Raw genomic sequence first — 20,985 nt, forward strand, 5'->3', positions numbered from 1 at the left:
ATATGGGGCATGGATCATCTTAGCTATGAGGAGCGATTAAAGGAGTTACAATTGTTTAGTCTTGAGAAGAGACGTTTAAGGGGAGATATGATAAACGTATATAAGTATATTAATGGCCCATACAAAAAATATGGAGAAAAACTGTTCCAGGTTAAACCCCCCCCAAAGGACGAGGGGGCACTCCCTCCGTCTGGAGAAGAAAAAGTTTAGTCTCAAGGGGCGACACGCCTTCTTTACCGTGAGGACTGTGAATTTATGGAACGGTCTACCTCAGGAACTGGTCACAGCAGGAACAATTAACAGCTTTAAAACAGGATTAGATACATTCCTGGAACAAAATAACATTAATGCTTATGAAGAAATATAAAATCCCATCCCTTCCCCAATATCGCGCCACACCCCTACCCCTTAATTCCCTGGTTGAACTTGATGGACATATGTCTTTTTTCGACCGTACTAACTATGTAACTATGTAACTGAACACACCCTCGGACAGAGAACCAAGGAAAATCCCAAAAGGGTGGGAGCTGTGTCCCCCAATGAATCCTTCGAGAAAGAGATTTTACGGTAAGTGTTAAAAAATGTCCTTTTCTCTATCGGCTCTATTGTGGGACACAGACCGTGGGACGTACCAAAGCCGTCCCTTGGGTGGGCAGATAAGCAGTCAGGCAGACGGCCGTTCCACTGCCGCCTGCAACATTTTATGGCCCACACTAGCATCAGCCGATGTGAAGTTATGAACTCGGTAGAACCTCGAGAAAGTGTGCAAGGATGACCAGGTAGCCGCCCTGCAAATCTGCGAGGCCGAGGCTCTATTCTGGAGAACCCAGGATGCCCCAACAGAACGGGTAGCATGAGCCACCACCCTGAAAGGAGGAAGCTTCCCCTTACAGAGATAGGCCTCCAAAATGGCAGACCGAATCCACCGAGAAATGGTGGCCTTGGAAGCAGGTTGTCCTTTGCGACGACCTTCCATAAGGACGAAAAAGGAATCACACTGACGAAACAAAGAATTGATGGAGAGATAAGACCGAACAGCCCGAACTACATCCAGCTTGTGTAGTAAGCGCTCCTTAGGATGAGAAGGAGCAGGACAAAAAGACAGGATGACAATGTCCTCATTGAGATGAAAGGCCGAAACCACCTTAGGCCAAAAGGAGGGATCTGGCCGGTAAACAACCTTGTCTTGGTGAATCACCAAAAACGGAGAACGGCAGGAGAGAGCTGCCAATTCAGACACCCTCCAGATGAAGGGGATAGCAACAAGAAACGTCACTTTCCAAGAAAGGAGGCGGAGAGACACCTCTCTAAGGGGGTCAAAGGGTGCACCCTGGAGGGCACTTAGAACCAAATTCAAGTCCCAAGGGGGAGAGGGTGACCGATAAGGAGGAACAGCATGCGTCCCTCCTTGAAGGAAAGTCCGGACATGAGAATTAGAAGCCAGGGGCCGCTGGAAAAGAACAGTAAGGGCCGAAACCTGACCTTTAAGGGAACTAAGAGACAACCCTAGTTCCAACCCCGACTGCAAAAAGGAGAGAAGACGGGGAACCGAGAAGGTTACCGGGGAGAAGTCTTGAGCTTCACACCAACAAAAATAAGACCGCCAAGTACGGTGGTAAATTCTTCCAGAAGAGGGCTTACGAGCCTTGAGCATGGTGTGAATGACTTGGGAAGAGAACCCTCGGGCCCTCAAAACCGCGGTCTCAACCACCACGCCGTCAAATGCAGCGACTGTAAATTGGGGTGGCAAAGAGGACCCTGAGAGAGCAGGTCCGGACGGAGCGGAAGGCGCAGTGGAGTGTCGTCCAGGAGGCTGACTACGTCGGCGTACCACAACCTTCGGGGCCAATCTGGAGCTACCAGAATGGCGGGGACGTCCTCTGCCTTGAGCTTCCTCAGCACCCTGGGAAGGAGCGGAAGAGGAGGGAACAGATAGGGTAGGGCAAACCCCGCCCAAGGAATCACTAGGGTGTTCACGGCCAGAGCCTGAGGGTCCCGGGACTTGGACACAAAAGGAAGGATCTTCCGATTGTGCCGGGACGCGAAGAAGTCCACGTCCGGAATGCCCCAGAGGTTGCAAAGTTGTGCGAAGACCTCTGGATGTAGAGACCACTCGCCGGGATCGGGTGAGGACCGACTGAGGAAGTCCGCTTCCCAGTTGAGCACCCCCGGAATGTGAATCGCCGAAATGGCCGGAACCTTGCTCTCCGCCCAGGTGAGAATGTTGGTCACCTCGGCCATGGCTGCCGAGCTGAGAGTGCCGCCCTGTCGATTTATGTACTGTAACCGACTGAACCCGGACAGGACGGGACTGAAGACGGGACTTCCGATGAAGAAGACAAAGAAGAATCGCCCGTAATTCTAATATGTTTATCGGAAGAAGGGTCTCCTGGGGAGACCAGAGTCCCTGAACCGTCCAATCCCTGAACACGTCGCCCCAGCCCGACAGGCTGGCATCCGTTGTAACAACCTGCCAGTGAAGGGGAAGAAACGACCGCCCTTGGAGAAGAAGGGGGAGCAGAGCCAACAGAGCAGAGACTGACTGACCCTGCGAGGGAGAACAATCTGACGATTGAGGGACAGAGGAGATCTGTTCTATCGGGAATGAATCGCCAGTTGAAGGGGGCGGTAATGAAACTGGGCAAAGGGTACGGCCTCCATAGTTGCCACCATCAGACCCAGGACTTCCATAGAAGTGCGGATGGAGACTGATACCCAGGACCGAAGGGAGCAGACCCCCGACCGGATCTCCAGACGTTTGTCCGGCGGAAGACAAATACGGGCAGAGGCCGTGTCGAATTGATGTCCCAGGAAGGTTAGAGACTGGGTAGGGTGGAGGACTGACTTGTCCCGGTTGACCATCCACCCGAAGCGAGTCAGAGTGTGGAGAGTGACGTCCAGATTTTCCAGAGTCTGGGCTCTGGTTGGAGCCTTGATGAGAAGGTCGTCCAGATAGGGTATCACCGAGATTCCCCTCGACCGTAACAGGCCCATTACTGGCGCAAGGATCTTTGTAAAGACCCGAGGAGCCGTGGCTAGACCGAAGGGGAGAGCTACAAATTGAAAGTGCCCCTCTGGAACTGTAAAGCGGAGGTACCGATGATGGCCTGGGAATATTGGCACATGGAGGTAGGCATCCTTGATGTCCACTGATGAAAGGAACTCCCCTTGTTCCAGGGAAGCCACCACCGAACGGAGAGCTCCCATTCGGAAGTGGCGGATGAGAAGGTGATGGTTGAGACGCTTGAGGTCCAAAATTGGATGCACAGAACAGTCCTTCTTGGGAACCACAAAAATTTTTGAATAGAAACCCCAAAACCGTTCCCCTGGAGGAACGGGAACAATAACTCCCTGAAGAAGCAGAGACTGGAGAGCCGCTCGAAATTGCTTCGCCAGAGGAGGAGACCGGGGGGCCCAGAAGTGAAAAAAACGAGGCGAATTTGATCCGGTTACCGTTGGACACCACATCCCTGACCCAAGAGTCCTGAATGTGAGAGGTCCAAATGTCTCGAAAAAACAAGAGACAACCTCCCACCCGAGAAGAAACCGCGGGTGGGGGCCTCACTTCATGCAGAAGTGGGTTTGCGGTTGCCTGATTTGGGCGCAAAGCGGCCGGACCGGTTGGAGTCCGACTTCCAAAACGGGCGTGGCCGGAATGAGGGAGCCTTCCTGTCCCGCGAGGGCGCCTGCCTGGACCCTTTGCTGGAGCCAGAGGTCCGAAAGGAAAAGGGCTTCCTTTGGGAAGTAGGGCGAGCCTTATTTTGAGGTAACAAGGAACTCTTACATCCCGTTGCCTCAGAGATAATTTCATCAAGGGGTTTGCCAAAAAGACGGCCGCCCGTAAAGGGAAGCTCAGCGAGAGACCTTTTGGAAGTGGCATCCGCATTCCAAACTTTAAGCCACATAGAGCGGCGGAGAGCCGCTAGGTGACCCACAGCAAAAGCAGAACAGGCTGCCTGCATGGAAGCTGTGCACAGGAAGTCCCCAGCTTTAGAGCATTGGAGAGCCAGAGCAGATAGATCCTCCGGGGGGATCCCACTAAGATATCCTGATGGAGCTTTTGGCACCACTCCGCCAGGCCCTTGGACACCCATGTCGAGGCGAAGATGGGAAGAGGAGAAGAGCCAGCTGCTTCAGTGGCAAACTTCGCTAAGGATTCTACCTTCTTATCCGTGGGATCCTTGAAGGCAGGGGCATCTGCCAGAGGCAGCATAGTCACCTTAGAGATCCGGGAAATTTGTGGATACACTGAGGGAGGGGAAACCACCTTAGTGACAAGGTCCTTATCAAATGGATAACGTTCTTGAATTGTCTTGATTCCCGGAAACCTCTTGTCTGGATGTTTCCATGCGGTTTCCAGAATGTCGTCAAAGTCAGCGTGAGAGCTGAACCTTTGAAGTGCCGGCTTAGCACGATGAAAGGATACTCCTGGATTGACATCCGAAGATCCTGGGTCCTCTAAGTGAAAGGTGTCTCTTAGGGGTGTCACCAAAGAGTTCACCTCTGAGTCAGATGCCGGCTTGGAAGCTTCGTCCACCAGTTCACCAGGGGAATGAGAATGAGTAGAGGCAGTCCTGGACGGGTGACCGAGTACGCGGCTCTGGCGAGGCAGAGCGGCGACTCCGAGAACGTCCTCTAGAGGAACGACGTTTGTGCCCAGATGACCGGGGGGGCGGGACCCACGAGGGGAACGCTCACGTCTATCTGAAGACTCAATGGAAGAGTCAGACGAGGCACCCCTAGGATGCTTGTGAGAGCGTGAAGTATGTGGAGATGAGGAACGGGCCTTCCAGAGGTCCTGCGCAGGGAAGACCCATTCAAGGCGGACACCACTTCCCGGGAGGCCTCAGCCACCGAACGGGAGACTTTGGTCAAGTCAGCCATATACTGGGACAGGGAAGAAACCCAGGCTGGAGGAGCGGGTGAACCCACCAAGACCGAAGGGACATCAGGGGGTACCAGGGGGTCTGGGGGAGCAGTGGAGCAGGCAGGGCAAGTGGGTTCAGCAGAGCCAGACATCTTGGTATTACAATGCTTACAGAGATAGTAAGTCACGGAAATTCCAGTTTTCTGTTTATAGGAAGGAACAGCTCTGGATACGGACATAATGTAGAAAGAAAAAAAGAGATAGGAACTTTCTCACCCTAGTCTGTGTCCCCTGTCAGCTGCAGTGAGGAGAACTCGCTCTGAGCAGCTAGAAAGAGAGTGAACAGGCCAGCCAATAGGAAGAGAGGGGCGTGCCTGAAGCAAGGCACTCACTAACTGACCCCTTCTAACTGAAAATTGCGCTCATGGCGCTGATTGGAGGCTGCTTCGCGCCTCTGAGAGCTCCCAGCCCTCTGGGCGGAGCTACAGACGGCCTTAAAGAACTGACATGGTGCCCGCTCCTTGTTCCGAGCGCACCTGACGGCCGTCTATGCGCCCGGGGGAAGAGAGCGGGCGGACAAAGCGCCGGCAGAGACTGACGGTGAAAGAGAAAGTAAGCCGGCGCTGAAGCGCCCGGCTCACGGCAGCGCCGCGGCTATTAGCCGCATATAAGGCACTGCCGACAATACGAAAGTAACCCGGCGCTGAGAGCGTCCGGCCCGATACAGCGCCGCGGCTGACAGCCACATATAAGGCGCTGACATGGTAGCACAAGCACACACATATAACATATAAGTGAAGTGCACCAAGCACACACACACATATAAGTGTAGTGCCCCATAAAAAATGTCCCCTCAGGTGCCACTGCTTCCCCAGAATAAAGTACAGCCCTTGCATAGGCTAGCCCATAAAGTGTAGGTGGGCCAAAACAGGGGGTCTCCAGAGGTTGCGAGTCCGTACCTATGGAGAAAAAAAGGGGGGGAAAGTACTTACCTCAGTCAGAAGAACTAACCTAAAGGAGTCTTCAGTGAAGTCTTCAGTCAGCTTTAGTTACCTGCATCACGCCTGGCTGCTATGCGTGAGCGAGGCTAGCAGGTAAATAGGGGGACCCAGACCCATGAGGTACCCAAGCGCTGACCGTTGGAGAGGGGGTTTAACAGCGCATATACGCAATGTCTGTGCCCCCTCACAATGGGGAAACGGGGAACCGCAGTCCCTGAGTCCCCAAGTGAAAACAGAAAAGAAAAAGGAATAAAAAACCAACACGTCCCTAACTAGGAAAACAAAAAAACAGAAGAGCTGGTCTGGAGCAGTCCAGACCACATCCACCTCCTCAGACACTAAGCTTAAACTGATTAGCTCAGAGCCTGAAGGCAGGTATATCCTGCTGGGAGGAGCCAACTGTTTTTGTTGTCATAGTGTCACACACCTCCTAGAGACAGCAGCTTACACCCACGGTCTGTGTCCCCCAATGGAGCCGATAGAGAAAGGGGTTTTGAAGAGTGTACATGGGTGGCAGAGGGGTGAAGAGGAGTGTGCATGGGTGGCAGAGGGGTGTAGAGGGTTGCACATGGGTGACAGGGGGCAAAGGGGGAGACAGAGGGGTGTAGGAGGTGATAGAGGGGTGTGCATGGCTGACAGATAGGTGTAGAAGAGTGTACATGGGTGGCAGAGGGGTCTACATGGGTGACAAGGGGGCAAAGGGGGTGATAGAGGGGTGTACATGGGTGACAGATGGGGGTAGAGGAGTGTACATGGGTGGCAGAGGAGTGTAGAGGGTGTGTACATGGGTGACAGGGGTGTACATGAGTGACAAAGGGGTGTAGGGGAGTGTACATGGGTGACACAAGGATGTACATGGGTGACAGAGGGGTGTAGAGGAGTGTACATGGGTGGCAGAGGGGTGTACATGGGTGGCAGAGGGTGTAGAGGAGTGTACATGGTTGGTAGACTGGTGTACATGGGTGACGGGGGCGAAGGGGGTGACAGAGGGGTGTAGGGGGTGATAGGGGGGTTAGATGGGTGTACATGGGTGGCAGAGGGGTGTAGAAGAATGAATATGGGTGACAGAGGGGTGTACATGGTTGACAGGGGGTCAAAGAGGGTGATAGAGAGGTGTACATGGGTGACAGAGGGGTGTAGAGGAGTGACAGATGGGTGTACAGGAGTGTACTTTTGTGGCAGAGGGGTGTAGAGGAGTGTACATGGGTGACAGAAGGGTGTACTTGGGTGACAGAGGGGTGTACTTGGGTGACAGAGGGGTGTACATAAGTGACAGAGGGGTATAGAGGAGTGTACATGGGTGGCAGATGGGTGTAGAGGAGTGTACATGGGTGGCAGAGGGGTGTAGAGGAGTGCACATGGGTGGCAGAGAGGTGTACATGGGTGACAGGGATGGACAGTGGGGTGGACATGGATGACCACTCAATAGGGACTTATTAGGGTTATAGGTTGAACTTGATGGACTCAGGTCTTTTTTCAAGCTTATGAACTATGTTACTATGACAGGAGGGTGGACATAGGTGACAGGGGGATGGACAGGAGTGACAGAGGGGTGACCAAGGTGGACATGGATGACAGAGGTTGGACATGGGAGATGGAGGGTGAACAAGGATGACAAGGGGGTAAAAGAGGGGTGTATAGGAGTGACAGAGAGGGGTGGACAGTGGTGACAAAGGGACAGAGGGGTGAATAGGGGGTGGACACGGGTGAGAGAAGTGTAGACTGGGGGGTGGTCAGAGGGGTGGACTGGGGGGGTGAACTCGGGTGACAGGGGGATGGACAGGGGTGACAGAGGGGAGCCAAGGTGGAGATGGATGACAGGAGGGTGGACACTGAAGACAGGGGTGGGTGGACATGGCAGATAGGGGGGTAAACGGGTGGACAGGGGGGTGGAAAAGGATGACAATGGGGATAAAAGAGGGGTGACAGGGGTGACAAAGGGACAGGGGACATGGGTGACGGGGTAGACTGGGGGATGGACAGGGGGGTGAACACGGGGGACAGGGTGTAGCCTGGGGGGGGGTGAACATGGGTGACAGGGATGGACAGGGGGGTGGACAAGGTGAACACGGATGACAGGAGGGGGGGGGGAACAAGGTTGAGAAGAAGGGTTGGAAAGGGTACAGTACCTTAAAGGAGTAACGACCGCTAACCCCCCCCCCCCACCCCCCCCCCCCACCCCCGTGATCTCCTGTACGAGGCTCTCGGCTCTTTGCCGAAATAGCTAATTTTGACCACCGCATGATGCGGCGTCCGACACGCCCCCTCAATACATTTCTATGGCAGCGCTCCGGCTCTCCCATAGAGATGTATTGAGAGGGCGTCAGCTGCCGTGTCATGCGGTGGTTGGACACAGCCACTGGCCGCTGACTGTCAGGGCCCCGTACGGGAGATCGCGGGGGGCCCCAGCGGTCAGACCCCCTGCGATCTGAAACTTATCCCCTATCCTTAGGATAGGGGATAAGTTTTCTTTTCCCGGAGTACACCTTTAAGCAAGCCATTTCTCTTCACTACAACGGCACGGGAATCCGGCGCAGCTTTCACGTTCTTTCCCTCTCCCCCAGGGCAGCGACTCTGTGAGTGACAGGCGCGCAGGCCGGGGCAGGAAATAAAAAATTAATAAATTTTGACTGCAAAATCCCACGGCTACCCAGGCAGTGTTGAACAGCACCCCAGTGTGTCGGGGCACCCCGGTTGGGAATTACTGCTTTAGAATGTAACAGCTACTGCCGCAATCACATTCAGCGCGAAATGGATGTTTTTGATGCTTTATCGCCATGGTTCAAGCACCATGCCTGACGAAGGAACGTCCACTGGAGTGACATGGCATCCACCCTTAGGGGAATGTCCTTCTCCCGGTAAAGAGAGCCAAATGTCTTCAGTTTGGCATTGCTTCTTCTCACCATAAGGTCTTCTTCTGATTGACCCCACATCTGTGTCAGTTGAAGAAAGATATCCTGGGATAGAGACTATTCTCCCAGTAGAATCTGATTGTGACTGAGCCAATCTGCCAAATATTCTGGACTCCCCTGATATGAACAGCAAACAACCTGAGAAGTCTGGGTTCTCTCAATCTTGTATCTCCCTGCTTGTTTATGTAAAAAACTCGCCATATTGTCCTTGTTACCTTTACAGCTTGTCTTAAAAGAATAGGGGGAATATGACGACAGGCAAAGTATATTGTTCCTAGTTCCACATTCCTTGGGCCATCAACATGAGTTCCCCAACCGCTACATGAAGCGTCTGTATTAAGAATTAACCACACGGGTTAAAAACAATGCAAAGGAGATAGATGGATAGGATAGATGCCCAAAAAGTAAAAGAAGAAAAATCCAGCAGATATATGTTACTCAATAAGGATCACCTAATCTTATATTCATCATCTATCATACCAGTAACCTCCATCCATTTTAAATCCTACCCCCCCCCCACACACTGCTTCACCCCCCCCCCCCCCGCTACCCCATGCAGTCCCCTTCACTCCCTCAATCCTCCTAGAAGAAAGGGTGATTAACTGCACCAATTGTTTCCTAATAGAGCCTTTAACTTCCTTCTCTTTCCACCTATCGGTTTATCTCGTCATCTTGTTACTCCGCTATATATGCAGGATGTCTTAAATTCCTATTAGGATTGACTGGGGCTCAACTCTTCACACACAGAGATATCCCATCTTGGCCTATAGCATATTCATTAGAAAGTTATTATTAGAAGTTAAAAAAAAAATTTTTAAATCAACTGGTGCAAGAAAGTTAAACAGATTTGTAAATTACTTCTATAAAAAAAATCTTAATCCTTCCAGTACTTATTAGCTACTGAATACTACAGAGGAAATGGTTTTCTTTTTGGAACAAAGAGCTCTCTGCTGACATCATGACCACAGTGCTCTCTGCTGACATCTCTGTCCATTTTAAGAACTTTCCAGAGTAGGAGAAAATCCCCATAGCAAACATATGCTGCTCTGGACAGTTCCTAAAATGAACAGAGATGTCAGCAGAGAGCACCGTGGTCATGATGTCAGCAGAGAGCCCTGTGTTCCAAAAAGATAACCATCTCAGCTCTGGTAGCCAGGGAGGGAGGGGTTTTATGCATATTTTCCAATTCTCATAGCAATTTTTTTCTCTTAACCTGGGAGCCATGTTTTATCAGAACTCCCCTAGCCACACACTCATGGGCTTCCCAAATAGTTGTGGGTGCAACTTTTCCTGTAAATTCAAAGTCAAATATTCCAATAGACTTTGTTTCAGGTCCTTTACTGCTATAGTCTAGAAGTAACAGCAGATTCAGTTGCTATGACCCGCTGCAAGGATTTCGGCAGGGGGGGGTTTAATGTCTAATTTAATTAATGCATGATCTGAAAATGTTATGGAGTCAATGGATGTGCCAAGTACTAGCTCTAGCCCTTTATGTTTTAGAAAGGAATAGTCTATTCCTGAATAAGAATCATGTGGAACTGAGTAATAGGAGAATTCCCTTTCTATAGGATGGCAAATGCGCCATGCGTCAATCAGTTGGTGTTTGTGCAGTGCTTTCTGACAATTCTATAGCATAGTTTTGGTAGACGGGGACTTGTCTTTAGATGTGTCCAGCTTAGGATCTAAAGCAATGTTAAAGTAATCTGCTACAACTAAAATGCCCTCTGTAAAGTCTTCTATGTTGGCCAAAACTGTTGCTAAAGCCAGGCCTTGTCTAGCATAGAAACATAGAATGTGTTGGCAAATAAGAACCATTTGGCCCATCTAGTCTGCCCAATAATATGAATCCTATCAATAGTCCCTGGCTCTATATTATATGAAGGATAGCCTTATGCTTATCCCATGCATGTTTAAACTCCTTCACTGTATTTGCAGCGACCACTTCTGCAGGAAGGCTATTCCATGCATCCACTACTCTCTCAGTAAAGTAATCCTTCCCGATATTACTTTTTAACCTTTGCCCCTCTAATTTTAAACTATGTCCTCTTGTGGTAGTTTTTCTTCTTTTAAATATGCTCTCCTCCTTTACTGTGGCGATTCCCTTTATGTATTTAAAAGTCTCTATCATATCCCCTAATATTTGGTAAGTATAATGAGGCCAGGGTATATGTCTGAAGTGAGATACATCCGTTAATTAATAAGACGGCCCTCCACATCCTTACAAATATTGAGTTGATCCCATAGTGTAGGTTTTAAAATTAGGATACATGTTCCCTTTGATTTTGCGTTAGGGGTATGACTGTGGAACACCCAGGAAAAGTATCTGTTAGTTTAAACGGGTGATTAGTCATATAGTGTGTTTCCTGGATAAAGGCAACATTTAGATGCTCTTTCCTAAAATATCCTGTAGTCCCTTTACATTCAGTAAGCTGAATACATTCATAATATCCTATTGAGCAATAACTTGACTCAGATAAAGACAGAGTGGTGCAAGGACAGAGTGGTGCTTCTCCTCTTGCTCGCTCCCTTCTAAGCTCTCCACCATTAGTGGAACAGTTATGCCTTCCGTTCGCCGCTGCTGTGGGCCTGGTCCCTGGCCGGCTCTCGTCTCCCCTCGCAAGATCTGAGAAAGGTGATCCATAGCATTGCCGAGTACTCTCCAGTGATGTTCCGGGACCTCCCTAACTCCTGTCGTTATTCTCCGACACTACAGAGCCAGCGATGGTCTGTGTGATAAGGGGGGTTAACGGCACCCCTTCTTCTAGCTGCCATTCCGATCGGCCTTTTGACCATATGCAGATATGCAGGAGATAGCGGGTTATAAGGAGTAGATAGGTATCGAAAGGTAGCAAACAAAATCTATCTCTGTCCTTTGCTATATCAAATGGGCTGTACAGAGGGAGGCTTATTTCAAACTAGTCGGCGAACAATTTCCCCAGGGGTTAATTTCACCATTAAACCAGGAGCACACCTAAGCCACACCCCTGGTCCAGGGGCTTCACATCTGTCCCAATTCTTTAAGACCTCCTTTTGAAGTGGACAAAGGACAGCTTGCACCGTGGCAATAAAGTCCTTCCAGGCTTCTGAGCAAAAGACTCATCTAGCAAAAATCTATGACAAAACCGAGAAATGTTTTTGATTTGGAGAGAAAGGTCTGATTTCTCACAATTGACAATCCATCTAAGTTGATCTAGCAGGCATAGAGTTAGATCCACCTAATTCTTTAGAAGTTCTTTAGATTTAACAAGAATAAGCCAACTGTCCAGATAGGGTATTTTTCTCTCCTCCTGAAGTCTGAGGACCGCTAGGACAGCATAGACCACAGTTGTGAAGACAAAGGGTGCCGTCGAGATGCCAAACTTTGAACTTTAAACTTCAGATGTTAACTGTAGCCTTAAATCTTCTAAAAATTCCACAGCAACACAAGATACTTCCTGTGTTTGGCACATGAAAATAAGCATCTTTGAGATCTATAGATTTTATATGGTCTACCTTCAGAAGAACAGTCCTCAGGGTTTATATGGTCTCCATTATAAATCTTTTCCAGGTGCGTAGCAAAAGGAATAGGCGACTGCCTATGGAGAAGATCTGACATCTGAAATCTGGCTTCTAGGAGAGATCTTTAGATTCCCTTCCTGTTGCTGTCTGGAACCTCAACCATGACCTTAGGGGTGACCACGCCTTGATCTCTGAGGGGAAAGTTCCCTACAAGTAGACTTGACCTGGGGTAGGGATTTGCCTTTACAGTCCAAAAGATCTCCCATAAAGGTATCTAATTCAGGAACAAAGAGATTGTCCGGAGCATACAGTAGGGTACACAGTCAGAACTTTGAAGGGTTGTCGCCAGACCAAGTAATGACTAAAAAAACTTTATAGAAAATAGACACACATTTAAAATGAAGCAGTGTGCTGAATCTCCTGCCTAATTCCTGTACATGTGTTAATTCCTGTACACCAGCTCAATCGGCTGGAATCTGCATATGATATTCACATGTCAGACATATGTGAGTTACTGTCCCCCCAGACATGCTGTCTATTTAAACCAAAAAACCACAGCCACCCCACCAACCCTCTCAACATTGTACCACATCTGTGGCTTTGTCAAGAGGCATATGGGCTATGGACTAATCTTCTAATAGACAAGGGTGACCAATAGGACCATACCATATATAATCACATACTAACTAGGGCAATCCATCAGTTGCGTCCTGCTGTGTCAGATGACGTGCTGCGCATCACAAGGATGCTCCAGTATTTATACCAAGTTTGTGAGTATCAGTCAGAACTGCGCCTGCGCTGCCGACCTGCGCAACAGAGAGCTGCGTACAGACTTGCATTTCCTTTCACGCTGCCGCTCTCTGTCGGCACACTGCACTGACACCCTGCAGACACAGTAGATGCTCACAGATGCGTAGAGACCATAAGTTATGGGAGACACTAGAGAATAAGACCACCATGATTGTATATATCTATATTAGTTGAATGTGTTGCAGCATTATATGATTTAATAGAAAAGGGGGGAGTACATGATTATTAGATTGACTAATGAAACTAGTATACACTCTATTAGATGTGTTGCCATAATTTGGGTATAGACCTTGTTGGAGTGTAAACACTACTACAGTAGATCCCTTACTCTTAATATAATGCCATGTGAAAGCTACCTCATCATAACTGGTTAAGAATTCCTGGAGATAATCATAAATAAATGCATCAATTACTAGACCGCTTATGATAATAAATATTTCAACCAATAATGTGGACTCATGTCTTTCTTATAGTTCAAATTTGCGAATACAAATAGTGCACTACATTGTCACCGCACAGGAATTTCAGGCTCAAAACCCCCAAATCTCAGGTATGTATAGATGCATTTATGAATCCAACTTATATGTAGAGTATTCAAATTGCTAAATGCAAGAACTACTTGTTCCCATCTCCAAAGGGCAGAAAGGTGGCCTTCCCACTTGGTAAATTATTATGCCCTCCTGGCAGAAGAGTGTATATAGATATGCTGCAACATAGAAAAAAGATGAATGATGACTATTGGCTAGATGGTCTATAACATCTGAAAAGTGTTTAACAAGATATTAAAATAAATAATTCCATATATATATATATATATATATACACACATACATACACAGATATATATATACACACACACACACACTAAAAATATAAGTCTCCATCCATAACTGTGCAAAGGATGCTAATGGTTCTCTCACAAAAGATGTATCCTACTCATTTTGGCCACTTGGGTCACTACTCAAAGGCTGTGTGGCTATAATCTGTTGATTCACAACATTTTTCAAGTATGAAAACGTTTTTATAAATAGAGAAGGGAAAATTCATAGGAAAGTGGAAAAGGAGAAACCTTTGAGTCCTTTTGGACTGAGACTCTGTAGTTGATATATCCATTTTGCTTCAATGCGTAACAATTTGTTATCCAGGTCCTCTTTTCATGGACCTAGTTAAGGTTTAATGAAACCCCAGAATTTTAATAGAGAAAGATTATCATTGTGGACAACCAGCATATGTCTCACCATTGGTGTATCACTTCTTGTGTTAATAGTGCCAAGATGTTTTAGAGATCCTTCTGCGTAATTGTTGGACCGTTTTCACAACATACAATTTAGAACAGGCACAATGAGCGATATACACTACTTCAGGAGTCTGACAATTGATAAATTCTCTGATCTCATACTGTCGACCTTCAACTGGGTTGGTAAAATGTTTTGTGTGCGGCATGTACTTGAAAGATCCTTTGTGTAAAGACTTTAACCAACCTGACGGAATATTTTCAACATAGTGACTACACACTAGGTGTTCCTTAAGATTTCTGCCACTACAATAAGTCACTGATGGTCATACAAGATCCATATCTGCTAGAAGTATTGGCCAATACTTCCCAAGTATATTCATCACCTTTTGATGGTTTGAATCATAGGTGCCGATACACCAAAATCTTAGCAGGGAAACCAAACCTCGATTTTTTTATTTATTTTTTGAGTGATGCAGCACGTCTCCAGTTAATTACCTCTGAATCTAGTCAATTTAGTTCAGCCTTTAAAATTTACAAATAATATCTGAGATCTTGGTGGGAGATTACAAGTCTTGACACATACCTGCAGCAGAAAATAGTCTATAGGGGACTACACATACAGTGGGGAGAACTAGTATTTAATACAGTGCTGATTTTGCAGGTTTACTATTTACAAAGCATGTAGAAGTCTGTACTTTTTATCATAATACAAAAAGACGGAATCAAACAAAAATCCAGAAAATCACATTGTATGATTTAAAAAAAAATGTATTTGCATTTTATTGCATGACAAGAAAAGCATCAGTTACTTTTAATGTTTTTTTTTATTGTTTTCAGTGAAATGAGAAATACAGATAACTCAAATAATAATAATAATAATAAACAAGAGACAGATGCAGCTGTCAGCTATGAAGAGTAAATCTTTGACTTTTAGGAACAAGGAAAACATAAAGAGGAAAAGCATCCCTGTGAAGTGAGTAGAACAGAACAGTATGCCTGTTTTAAACTTAAGTGTTTATCTGCTCAAGTATCTTTTGGTGAACAGTTATAGGGAGCATTAAATATAAATACAGTAGGATGAGGAGTATCATGGGTTCCATCTAGTGGAAAACTTTTTTGTATTGCCTGAACCTCTAGCTAGTATTTTTTCAAAAGAATAGTATTTAGTTTTGAAATGACTACAGCTATAGACAGATTTTCCGCCATTTTCCAATTTCTTGTTCGTGTATTTTTTGCAATGATGCAGATGATACAGAACAAATCACTATATGCTGGGGGAATAACTTAATATTTAGTGCAGAAACCTTTGCAATTACAGAGATGAAACTTTTACTGTAGTTCTTGACCAGGTTTGCACACAATGCAGCAGGGATTTTGGCCCACTCCTCCATACAGACCTTCTCCAGTCTCAGGGCTGTCGCTGGGCAATACAGACTTTCAGCTCCCTCCAAAGATTTTTCTATTGGGTTTAGGTCTGGAGACTGAATAGGCCACTTCAGGACCTTGAGATACTCCTTAGTTGCCCTGGCTGTGTTTTTTCAGATTGTTGACATGCTGGAAGACCCAGCCACGACCCACCTTTAATCCTCTTACTGAGGGAAGAAGGTTGTTGGCCAAGATCTTCCGATACATGGCCCCATCCATCCTTACCTCAATATGGTGCAGTCAGGGCTCAAGTCCTGCAGGAACGCATGGGAACAGAGTTCCTTCACTTTTTTTTAAAGCAGGAACAATGTTTCTATTAGCAGGAGTCCTGCAGGACCAGCCCTTAAGTGGAAATCTCCACACTTTTTTTCCAAGGACTTGACCCCTGGGTGCAGTCGTCCTGTCCCCTTTGCAGAATAGCAGCCCTATGAATGATGTTTCCACCTCCATGCTTCATGGTTGGGATGGTGTTCTTGGGGTTGTACTCATCCTTCTTCCTCCAAACACAGCGAGTGGAGTTTAGACTAAAAAGCTCTATTTTGTCTTATCAGAACACATTCTCCCATTCCTCCTCTGGATCATCCAGATGGTCATTGGCAAACTTCAGATTGGCCTGGACATGTGCTGGCTTGAGCAGGGGAATCTTGCGTGTGCTGCAGGATTTTTATCCATGACAGCGCAGTGTGTTACTAATGGTTTTCTTGGTGACTGTACTCCCAGTTCTCTACAGTTCATTGACTAGGTCCTGCTGTGAAGTTGTGGGCTGATCCCTCACCTTCCTCAAGATTACTGATGCCCCAGGAGGTGAGATCTTGCATGGAGCCGCAGACCGAGGGAGATTGACCGTCCTTTTCTTCCATTTTCTAATAATTGTGCCAACAGTTGTTGCCTTCTCACCAAACTGCTTGCCTACTGTCCTGTAGTCCATACCAGTCTTGTGCAGGTCTACTATTTTATCCCTGATGTCCTTACACAGCTCTCAGGTCTTGATCATTGAGAAGAGGTTGGAATATATTTGACTCAGTGTGTGGACAGGTGTCTTTTATACAGGTAACGAGTTCAAACAGGTGCAGCTAATACAGGTAATGAGTGGAGAACAGGAGGGCTTCTTAAAGAAAAAATAACAGGTTTGTGAGTACCGGAATTCTTACTGGTTGGTAGGTGATCAAATTGTTATGATATGCAATAAAATGCTAATAAATTTTGAATATATCATACAATGTAATTTTCTGAATGTTTGTTTGTTCTTCCCACTGTTAGCATCACACCTAATTCCCATTAAGGCGACACAGAATTCTTAAAGGGTTGGCAACAGCTACTGACTGAAAATTCATTGCATATGCTTAATTACTTATTAAACTATGAAAGGAAAGCCTTTACTGAATTGAACACACAACTTGACAAACAACTTTCTAAAATACAAGGTTTTAGGGGTCACCCGTAGTTTAACAGCCTAGAGCAAATGTTGCAGAAACATATTGATTTCAATCTTAGATTAAGGAGCAAAAACAATTGAAAAACATTTGTGATAAAAGAGATTTCAAAACTGGTCGAATGTACATTAAGAAGTCTGGTGATAACATGAATAAACAACAGATATACTGATATCCCTGAACCAGAAGTATCTGGCTCTGAGAAACCTTCCCCAGTTGGATACAATCCAAATTTAGGAGCCAGACCTAAGCACCAAAATTAATGTAGGTTTCCCACAAAAAGACCCCAAAGTAACCCTAGAACAAACCAGACTTTGACATTAGCTCCTACTTATATCAGCACAATATGTGGTGCAATTGTGGGTACTGTCCTAGGCCAGTTCCAAACAAATACTGCCAGAGATTCCTCTGGTACCTCTTCATCATAATCCTCTGTATTACAAATGGCACCTGTGGTTCAATGGCCAGTCATTTACTGCGGCAGCTTCTCTGATGACCACTATACAGTTGCGCCCCCCCCCCCCCCCCAACACAATGACACCTCCTTTTTTGGGGGAACGGGAGTACAACTACGAGACAGACAGAAATGGGCCTATTTCCTTTAAAAATATTGAGTGACATGGAGGAATTGCAAATTTGCAACCTGTCTTTGATCACTCTGTCAATACATCAAATGTCTGTCCGTAGTAAAAGTTTATCCTATACACCTACTCCAAAATAGAATGCTTCTAAGTGGGTTAATTATATAAATCTCTTTGCCAGAAAGCGGACATTACATAAAGTTCATATCAATAGAGATTTTACAACTCTAGATAAGAGAGAGGGGAACCAACTTAGAGGGATCTACAAGAACAATTAGAAGAGAATGAAATAGGAATTAAAACTGTATCTCCCCCTTTTTTAAGCTTAACCCCTTAAGGACCAGGCACATTTTGGCCTTAAAGGGGTATTCCAGGATTTTTTTTTTTATTTGACTATGCTACAGGGGCTGTAAAGTTAGTGTAGTTAATAATATAGTGTCTGTAGTTCATAATATAGTATCTTCCCAATATTTATTTTTACCAGCATACAAAATGACTGCTGTCTCGGATTTTTCCCAACTTGCAATGCGGTCGAGACCTGACTCACTAGTCAGCTGATGACAGGGAGCCTGTCTGATTCAATGGGTGGAGATAGCAATCTGCAAGTAATGCAACAGCTGGAGGCACTGATTGAAAACCACAGGTCTGCAGCTCATTTATGTTTCAGTGGGTGGGGTAGCTGATGTGTGGGAAGGAGGAAAATGGTATCATGGGATTTTTAGGCAAACAAGAAAACTTAAAACAGGAAATACAAGTTCACAGAAAGCTAGCCACAATGTTAAGGTAATCTCACAGCATAGCCATTTAGCCCGAAGACAAGCGCAGATCCTTCCTAAGCTTGTCCATTACTGTCTGCCAGGTACGTACTAAAATCACCTTATGCTGGATAACCCCTTTAAGGACCAGACCAATTGTATTTTAGCATTTTCGTTTTTTTCTCCTCTCCTTCTAAAAAGCATAACTCTTATATTCCCATCCACAGACCCATATGAGGGCTTGTTTTTGTAATTACATCACTTATTTTGCCATAAAATGTACTGCGCAACCAAACAAATATGATTTATGTGGGCAAATTGGAAGGTTTTGTTTTCACGCTGTACACTTTCCGGTAAAAATGACATGTTTTCTTTATTCTGTGGGTCAATACGATTATAATGATACCCATGTTATATGATTTTCTATAATTGTACCGCTTAAAGAAAATCTCAAACCTTTTAACAAAATTTGTATGTTTGAAATTGCCCTATTTTGACCACCTATAACTTTCTAATTTTTCTGTATATCGGGCGGTAGGAGGGCTAATTTTTTGAACCATCATCTGTAGTTTTTATCAGTGCCACTAATGCTTAGGTTTTACTTTTTATAATTTTTTTGGAATAAAATGTGACAAAAAAGCAGCAATTTTGGACTGAAATTTGGGCTGTTTGCTGTGTAGACATGCTGGGATTTGTAGTTTTGCAACAGCTGGAGGCCTACAGTTTAGAGACCACTGCACAGTGATCTCCATACTGCTCTCTAGATCTTGCAAAACTACAACTCCTAGCATGCCCACACAGCTGTTTGCTGTCTGGGCATGCTGGGAGTTGTAGTTTTGCAACATCTGGAGGTCCACAGTTTGGAGATCACTGTTCAGTGGTCTCTAAATTGTAGCACTCCAGATGTTGCAAAACTGCAAATCGCAGCATGCCCAAACAGAAAACAGCTGTCTCTGCATGCTGGGAGTTGTAGTTGCGTACCTCCAGCTGTTGCATAACTAGATCTCCCAGCATGCCCTTCTGTGATCAGTACATGCTGGGAATTGTAGTTTTGCACCAGCTGGAGGCACTCTGGTTGGAAAATACTGAGTTAGGTAACAGAACCTAACTGAAGGTTTTCCAACCAGCGTGCCTCCAGCTGTTGCAAAACTACAACTCCCAGCATGCACGGTCTGTCAGTACATGCTGGGAGCTGTAGTTTTGCAACAGCTGGAGGCACACTGGTTGGAAAAAACTGAGTTAGGTAACAGAACCTAACTGAAGGTTTTCCAACCAGTGTGCCTCCAGCTGTTGCAAAACTACAACTCCCAGGATGTACTGACAGACCGTGCATGCTGGGAGTTGTAGTTTTGCAACAGCTGGAGGCACACTGGTTGGAAAATACTGAGTTAGGTAACAGAACCTAACTGAAGGTTTTCCAACCAGTGTGCCTTCAGCTGTTGCAAAACTACAACTCCCAGCATGCACGGTCTGTCAGTACATGCTGGGAGTTGTAGTTTTGAAACAGCTGGAGGTTTGCCCCCCCCCCGCCCATGTGAACGTACAGGGTACATTCACACGGGCGGGTTTACAGTAAGTTTCCTGCTTCAAGTATGAGCTGCGGCAAATTTTTCGCCGCAGCTCAAATTCCTAGCGGGAAACTCACCGTAACCCACCAGTGCGAATGTACCCTAAAAACACTACACTAACACCTAATAAAGAGTAAAACACTACATATACACCCCCTTACACTGTCCCGTCCCCCCCCCCCCAATAAAAATGAAAAACGTATTGTACGGCAGTGTTTCCAAAACGGAGCCTCCAGCTCTTGTAAAACAACAACTCCACGCATTTCTGGACAGCCACTGACTGTCCAGGCATGCTGGGAGCTTAGCAATAGTAGAATACCCCTATGTCACCTCCTATGCAATCACTAATTTAGTCCTAAAATGCGCATGGTGCTCTCTCACTTCGGAGCCCTGTCTTATTTCAAGGAAACAGTTTAAGGCCACATATGAGATATTTACGTACTCGAGAGAAATTGCACTACAAATTTTGGGGGGCTTTTTATCCTTTTACCCCTTATGAAAAGGAAAAGTTGGGGTCTACACCAGCCTGTTAGTGTAAAATAAATTTTTTTACACTAACATGCTGGTGTTGCCATTTACTTTTTATTTTTACAAGAGGTAAATGGAAAAAAAGACCCCCAAAATTTGCAATGCAATTTCTCTTGAGTACGGTGAGTACGGTAATACCCCTGATGTGGACGCAAAATGCTCTGCGGGCGCACAACAAGGCTCAGGAGTGAGAGCTCACTATGTACATTTGAGGCCTAAATTGGTGATTTGCACAGGGGTGGCTGATTTTACAGTGGTTCTGACATAAACCCAAAAAAATAAATACCCACATGTGACCCCATTTTGGAAACTACACCCCTCACGGAATTTAATAAGGGGTACAGTGAACATTTATGCCACACAGGTGTCA

At 46.3% G+C, this 20,985-nt stretch overlaps 1 protein-coding gene across 13 annotated transcripts in view; it reads right to left on the reverse strand.

Moving 5' to 3' along the window:
- The window catches only part of C3H6orf118 (chromosome 3 C6orf118 homolog), a 303,945-nt gene that overhangs the window by 56,706 nt on the left and 226,254 nt on the right, over positions 1-20,985 (reverse strand). The window contains exon 10 of one of the 13 annotated variants that reach the window (XM_056566816.1): positions 13,550-13,794. The exons of the other annotated variants lie outside the window; for them this stretch is intronic. Within the exon in view, the coding sequence (XP_056422791.1) occupies positions 13,704-13,794 (91 nt within the window). The 3' untranslated portion in view covers positions 13,550-13,703. Of the gene's footprint in view, positions 1-13,549; positions 13,795-20,985 lie in introns of those variants that run through there. 13 annotated transcript variants of the gene reach the window in all.

Source organism: Hyla sarda, chromosome 3, assembly GCF_029499605.1.
Source record: "Hyla sarda isolate aHylSar1 chromosome 3, aHylSar1.hap1, whole genome shotgun sequence".
NCBI classification, from domain to species: Eukaryota; Metazoa; Chordata; class Amphibia; order Anura; family Hylidae; genus Hyla; species Hyla sarda.